The 7,590-nt window shown below is 40.2% G+C and overlaps 1 protein-coding gene across 2 annotated transcripts; it reads left to right on the top strand.

The window, feature by feature from the left end:
- The first annotated feature begins 943 nt into the window (after positions 1-943).
- On the top strand, positions 944-4,047 carry dmrt3a (doublesex and mab-3 related transcription factor 3a). 2 transcript variants are annotated; one of them, XM_038298255.1, is made up of 2 exons: positions 944-1,598; positions 2,833-4,047. In XM_038298255.1, exons 1-2 carry the CDS (start codon positions 1,007-1,009, stop codon positions 3,843-3,845), a joined length of 1,605 nt encoding a protein of 534 aa, XP_038154183.1. In that variant the 5' UTR covers positions 944-1,006; the 3' UTR covers positions 3,846-4,047. The 2 variants fall into 2 exon arrangements, with proteins under 2 accessions (XP_038154183.1, XP_038154184.1); XM_038298256.1 differs by having other exon boundaries at positions 945-1,589.
- Positions 4,048-7,590: the final 3,543 nt, after the last annotated feature.

The raw sequence follows: 7,590 nt of genomic DNA, 5'->3' as shown, positions 1-7,590 counted from the left end.
GAACTCAGTAGAATATTAATTATCCTTATTGATAGTTGTGGTATTTTTGTCAAAGTTCTAATTTCATCATAAATAAAATGTGAAATAGACTTAAAAAACCCTTTTTTTTTTTTATGTGGAATATGGCTCTGCAATCTGCAATGTTTGAGAGTATAGTCTTCAGTTCCACCAATTGATTTGTTCATTGTAGCAAAATAAACAATGAACAATCTAAAAATAATTTTGCTGTTGACATTTTCTCTTGGGTACCAATCAAAGGGTAAAGTTAAGTGTTTTTTTTCCACAATTTGCATGATTATCTGAATAAATAAATGATGTTCCATTATGAAACGAGGAACAGCATTGTCTATAAATAAAGTTTAAAACAGAGCCTTAATCTTTCAATTCAGCTCTTATTTTAAGCACTTTTGTTCTGTTGTGTTTTAGTTATTAACATGTTACACAGTGGGTAAAAATTAAGACGGATGTGGAAAATAATTAAAACAAATTAAGAACAGTATGCTTTCAGTCATTTTTTCCATCAGGTCTTATAAACTGGAAAACATGAACATTTCCTAAATTAAGCATATTTACCCTCAATTTTTGTAGGTAAATGAAAAAGTTTGCCTATGGAATGAGTATTTTTACTATTAAAAGAGAATAATTGGATAAAATGCACTTGAAATAAGACGATGCAATTGTGTTTTCTTATTTTAAGTGTAGAATGTCTTGTTCCATTGGCAAAATGTCTCTTTTACCTCCTCAATCCAAGAACAAATGCACTTATTTTAAGAAAAATGACTTAGATTTCCATTTTTTTCCAGTGTAGTTGGGAGTGAAATCCTTCAGTGTTGGAGCCCTCAGACTAAACACTTGGAGTCCTGCTGTTAATATGTGGCAGAGTTTAAAGGCGTGGAAATCTCACAGGGAAGCTCCACTTTCTGCCTCACATGGATATTTTTTGCAGCGTGCAGCCGCTTTGACGTGACTGACAGCGTTTGGTTACTCGTCTCCATAAGAGCATGTCATGGTGATGCATATCTGCGCTGTCAGGCGCAGGAAAAGTGGATCCACCGCTACAAGCCAACACCTCTTGTCTTCATCCTGTCTTGCGTGCAGGAGAGCAGCTCCTTCCATCTCTTTCACTCATCTCCACCATCCCGCCGCACATGTTTTTGCGCGTCCAGGAAAACTCGCTGCGTCGCACAGAATGAACGGTTACGGATCCCCCTATCTGTACATGGGGGCCCCGGTGTCCCAGCCGAGGGCCCCGCTGCAGAGGACACCCAAGTGCGCCCGGTGCCGAAACCACGGAGTCCTGTCTTGGCTCAAGGGACACAAGCGCTACTGTCGCTTCAAGGATTGCACCTGTGAGAAATGCATCCTTATCATCGAGAGGCAGCGCGTCATGGCGGCGCAGGTGGCGCTCCGGAGGCAGCAGGCGAACGAGAGCCTGGAGAGCCTCATCCCGGAGTCCCTCAGAGCGCTGCCGGGCATCGGCATGAGCGGAGCGGCCGAGGGGAACCAGGGGGGCCCGTCAAGGACGGAGGAGCTGGAGCTGAGGTGGAGCGGCTCAGAGCCTCTGCAGGCCGGGGAGCAAACACGCTCAGGTAGGAGAGGTAGGAGCACAGAAGCTGGACAAAGAGTTTACTTTATAATGTTGATGTTATACAAGAAAAACAACAACATAAAACACTATGATCACCTTTCTCTATAATAATAATAATAATAATAAAACTAATTAGATTTATTTCACTTCTAGACAATTTACAATTATTGTTGATTTTACTTTTTTTTTCCTGACAGATTTTGAAAGCCTTTACATTTAAAAACAAGGGGAAAGCATGAGACTTTTCCTGGACCAATAATAAAATAAAATAAAAACCTGTTAAAATCTGTTTATTTCACCAGAAAACATTTTACCAAGTGATGAAATATCAAACATGTGGAAGCGTTTTCCACCCTAATTAAAAAATAAAATAAAATCCTGTTTTTTAAAATGGATTTTAACATTTATTTACTTCAAAATTATAGTTTTAAAAGCTTATACAATTTATTTAAAATGCAGCAATTGACAGAGGCCATCAAGGAAATATATTCTTAATAATAAAAGCATGAGTTCAGATTGTGGGTAATATAAACATATAAATGAAAAAGCAACAGATCAAATCAGATCTAACCTCACTTTGTCATTTTCATTTTTTTTAAAGGCAGAACGGGAGGAAACAGATGCAGTTAGTTCTGGTCTATCTCTGTATCTTCTGACAAATCTTTGCCTCTCTGAGGAAACCTGCTGTCAGCCTTTTGACTCAGATCTGATGTTGCTTGGTAACATTTTATCTGATGGTGACCCTGGAGCTGTGATCAATCTGATTACTGTAATATTTAAAAATAACTCTGCTGTAGAGAGTTTATTCGTTCCCTCCTCTGGTATTTTCATTCTCTGTTTATTCAGACTTTTCACCACTTTTGTTCTCAGCTGATTCCTCTCAGAACCAGCTTCCCCCTAAATAAAACACTTTCTGGATATAAAAAAATGCATTTTTTTTTTTTACATCTGAGAAAATAATTTATTGGATCATAAGCAGCTTGAATTAAATGCATTATAAATAAAAATAGATTTGATATTAAAATAAAAAATCTATATATTCATATACAGATTAAATTGAACAAACTGGTGATTAAATATCATTGTGGGTAAAATCACCTGTTGCAAATGAAATCGTTCTCAATACTAAGATTTTTTTCCTTTCTCTTTTTTGGACATGCGCACTCATATCAGTGGCCAGCTGGATTTTTGCTGTTTTTATGAGTCTTGAATGTTTTTTTTTGTGTGTTTTTTTTTTTTGACAGAAGCTGCAGATGAGGGTCCAGATGAGGCTTCAGGAGGGGAGAACACAGGCAGCTCCAGTGAGAAGGAGCAGGAACCGGTCAGCTCTCCTGAGGGCTCCAAACCAAACTCCTGCTACACCCCGGAGCCCGCAGAGATCGGCCCCCAGCAGGAGGAGAGCCGCTACAGCCTCCCTAAAGCCGGCAGCGCTGAGAAGGAGGTCAGAGCCGAGAGTCCCGAGAGACAGCCCTCCAGCTCCGGGGACCAGAGCCTGCTGATTGAGGGCCTCTCCGGCTCCATCAGCCTGCCGTTCAGCCTCAGGGCCAACAGGCCTCCGCTGGAGGTCCTCAAGAAGATCTTCCCCACGCACAAGCCCCCGGTGCTGGAGCTGATCCTGCGGGGCTGTGGGGGGGATCTGGTGGGAGCCATCGAGGTTCTGCTGTCCAGCAGGAGTCCGGACGGAAGCGCGCCCCCCCAGACAGAGCCTCACCCGGTTCCGGAGGGCCTGGTTCTGCCTTCAAACGGACACCTGTTCGAGCACACGCTGGGCTCCTACCACCCGGTGTCCTCCTCCGCTAAGTGGTCGGTCGGTTCCGCCTTCCGAGTCCCGGACTCCCTTCGGTTCGGTTCGGACTCCGCGTCGGGCGCGCTGGGCGTCCCCCTGCAGCATCCGTCCTTCCCGCAGCCCGCGCGCTACCCGCTCATGCTGCGCAGCTCGCTGACGCGCAGCCAGAGCGGCCCCTTCATGCACAACGACGTGACCCTGTGGAACACCGTGGCCCTGCAGCAGCAGTACCAGCTCCGCTCCGCCGCACAGTACGTCTCCCCCTTCGGCCCGGCGGCCCCCGCGGGCCCCGGGGCCTCGGTGTTCCGGAGCTCTCCGATCATCCCCTCCAGAGCCCCAGAGGAGCAGCGCATCAGCATCCAGGAGGAGAGCTGCGCGCTCGGACCCAAAGCGGGCCTCTACTCCCCGGAGGAGGAGTACGAAAAACGCTCTGACTCCGCAGACTCCAGCATCCTGAACTCATCCTCCTAAAACAGGAGCTGGATGCTGCACAACCAACATGGGAGATATTGTGTTGCTTAAACTGAGCAACGTGGACAAGATGTCAGCGACTTGGCCAAAAATGGATGAATGTACCAGACTGGGCTTTTTTTCTTTTTTCTGTGAGCATGTTTATCTAATGTAAGGATCAACTCTGCATGTCCAATATGCCAAATAAACCTGTTGCCCAAATATAGCTTGGTTTCTCTAGCGCTGAATTACAGTCCCTGCATTTGTGTTGGGACTCCTTTGGTTGTGTTTATTGTTTCCTAAAATATGCAGCTTTTATTCGTCTGAACTGCTGCAGTTTAAATCCAACGATGAAATTTCCCCTAATTAAGTTTGAATTCATTTTCACTTTAATCTAAGTAACATTTAGCTATTCAATGCACTGTTAAATCTGTATGAGAATTTATCCCACAAATGGGTTACAGCAAAATTGTCTGTTAATGGATTAAATATATGAGAACATTCATATTAGCATTGGGATCTCTGTCTAATAAAATGTATTATTTTATAATTAGTATGGAAAGTCATCACGAATAGAACAAATAAAAATAAGGTCTGTCCAGTAAAAGGGTGTAACTTCGCTAAACATTAAAAAAAATTTTTTAATCCCTGCCAGTTATAGACCTGAACATTTCTAATTCCTTTTTCTATTCATCATTTTTTATTTTATTTTGTTGAATACACATTATAGTTTCCATCATTCTTCTCCCTGCTGGGGTCCTGAGGGGTGCTGGTGCCTATCTCCAGCTGTCTTTGGGTGAGAGGCGGAGTACACCCAGGACAGGTCGCCAGTCCATCGCAGGGCAACACAGAGACAAACAACCATTTACGCACACACTCACACCTAAGGAGAATTAAGAGAAGCCAATTAACCTAACATTCATGTTTTTGGACTGTGGGAAGAAGCCGGAGTACCCGGAGAGAACCCACGCATGCTCAGGGAGAACATGCAAACTCCATGCAGAAAGACCCCGGGCCGGGAATTTAACCCAGAACCTTCTTACTGCAAGGCGGCAAAACTGATTCTAGGAGTTTTCACTGCAGCAAGTTATGATGCTCTGCATTCATGAAGCAGTTTATTACTTGGATTATTAATTGCAGGTAAATGAAGGCAGGTTCTGAGTCAGATTTTTAAACTTTATCTCCATAGGTCGATGTTAAGGAATGATGCAGACTTTCTTAAATAGTTGATTCCCAATTAAGTCTAAAATGGTCCAATTGCTGCAGTCAGATGGAGATTTATTTTACAGGTGATAATCTGTGTCCTGCTAGTTCCCTTCACGTCCTTAAAAAGGTCCGTTACCATTTTATCTGACATTTCTATAAATATTACATGTATGTCTTCAGTTTAATAAACCCTTTATCCATTTCCTCCCTCAGGGCTGTTCCTATAATGAAATAAATGGAACACCGACATTTGTTATATATGCATCCTTCTGAGTTTTTTTAACTGAAAAAAAAAAAAAAAAAACTTATTCAAGGACATTTGTTCTGAGTGTTAACAGTGTGTAGTTCAATCACTGGATTTATTTCCTCTGCAGAAACAATTGTGATGCTTAATAATGATAAAACCTTCATTTTGAGTCATAGATCTGTTTGTCCAGTTTACTTCCGATTTTTTATGTTTAATTTTTAACCTTAGTGTACATTTTGTAAATGTGCATTGGTAAATAATGTCTACCTGGAGTTTTTTTAAACTTGTCAATGCTGCCATCTAGTGGTTATATTGAAAACTCCAACTTGCTGCTGGTTAAGGCAGATGTTTTTCTTTAGATCTAAAACACACTTTCCTAAACACTGAAAATCTTTGGCTATTATGCTCTTCTAGTCGCTCCTACAGATGAACTTTATCTTTCATGTCTTTTTCCACACATTTCAAAATTCATTTAAAGAAACAATACTTTCTAAAATAGGGGGACATATTCATATTTACTCAGTAGATATAAACAATTTAAATTATCTTAAATGATTTTGGCTACCAAGTAAAAAAAACAAAAACCTACTGGATTTATGATGTTTTTCGTGACACTCAGTTGGATCCAAATCAGTGATTCTTTTAGGAATTATTACCAGACAAAGATAAGCTGAGATAAAACCAAAAAGTAAAACAAGATTTCATTCATTGAGGTAAAATGTAAACACAGATACCTGGGACTGGTTAAAATATATATTTAAAATACAATTTAAATCAATGATTCATTTAAATTATCCAAGACAGATGAGTTTAATTTATTCAGACTTGATTACAGTCAGATACATGAAGAATTCACCTAATTACATCATGCCTGACTACATGAAGTAATTTTAAAATATCTCAAAAGCAACATATAATGCCCCAATCTGAGGTAGTTCAAGAGCAGATGTGAAACAACTTCATGGACGGACATATCCACAGAGCTGTGTGCAGGTTGTGTGTGTTGATTCATCTCTTTCATTACAGGCTGTGACCAGTAAGTCATTCAACAGCATCGCCAAGGCTGAACAGGAGGAGAGGAGCAGGTTTCCCTGAGGCTGATGCAGATCATTCCTACCCACTGATCAGGCCTCTTTTGCTTGTCATCTTTCCATGAAAAGGTTAATGATAGCCATGTCTGAAAATAGATTTAATCATCATTTTAAATCTAACCTCTGTGTTTACTCAGGCTGTATAATTGGATTTTTGAATAGTTCTCCAGACAAAACAAGTCTTAATTTAGAGACTGAAAGTCTTTAAGGGGGGGACAGATCAAAGTTAAAGATTGAAATCAGTACCTTGATCTATTAATGCTCATGCTTAGCAATATCTGATGACAGAAAGAAAGAAAGAAAGAAAGAAAGAAAGAAAGAAAGAAAGAAAGAAAGAAAGAAAGAAAGAAAGAAAGAAAGAAAGAAAGAAAGAAAGAAAGAAAGAAAGAAAGAAAGAAAGAAAGAAAAGCTTTTCTGATTTTAAACATGTCTCTTCTAATGGAATCAGTTATAATCATCTTGCTGTGACTGCCATCTAGTGGAGGAACTGTGGACTTTAAATTTCCTCTCTAATTTCTGTAGTACAAACACACAATTTAGTGCATTTGTGGTTGACATGATGTAGAACAAATGTAATACAATGACACATGCATATTCTCAAGCATGTCTTTATTACTACTGTTAAAAAATACCTATTATTTTCTAGAATAAAAAAAAACAACTTTAAGTCATGTTTGAATTGATGCAGCTTGGGCTGTGTTTTACTCACCTAATTCTCTTCATATATTGAGAAACTAGAAGGTATTAGCTCTCAAATAATGTATCACACATGTAATTTGGGCTTACAGTTCCTAAGTAATTTGCTTTTCCATTTTGGTATGCAAAATGGGCAAGGGGGATGTTTAGAGGTTAAAGGAAAAGTCCAGTCAGCAAGGAATGATCAATGAATCATTATCTATACCTAAAACTAATAAGTTAGCGGTGATTTAATGAATTTAGCATTAATCAGTAAAAACTAAAAATATAAATTTTCATTGCGATCACTGAGTCCAGGAATGGCCATTTTGGCCGAAATATGGTAACACCTCATTCCTGACATCTTCCAGCAGTGAAGTCACGGTGCGGTAAGCCGAAGGCCATTCTCCTCGCTTTACAAGCAAAATCAATGGGAACTATTATACACATCCTCAATCAGTAACAATTATTTTAGATTTCGAGAGGACTTCACCATTGAAATTTGTGAGAGCTATAGTTAAACTGACAATTCCCATGTGCATGGGGC

The sequence above is a fragment of the Cyprinodon tularosa genome, unplaced genomic scaffold, assembly GCF_016077235.1.
Source record: "Cyprinodon tularosa strain WSP-4 unplaced genomic scaffold, ASM1607723v1 ctg404, whole genome shotgun sequence".
Taxonomy (NCBI): Eukaryota; Metazoa; Chordata; class Actinopteri; order Cyprinodontiformes; family Cyprinodontidae; genus Cyprinodon; species Cyprinodon tularosa.
Note: the sequence above shows the minus strand (reverse complement) of the source record. Positions and strands in the feature narration are given on the sequence as shown.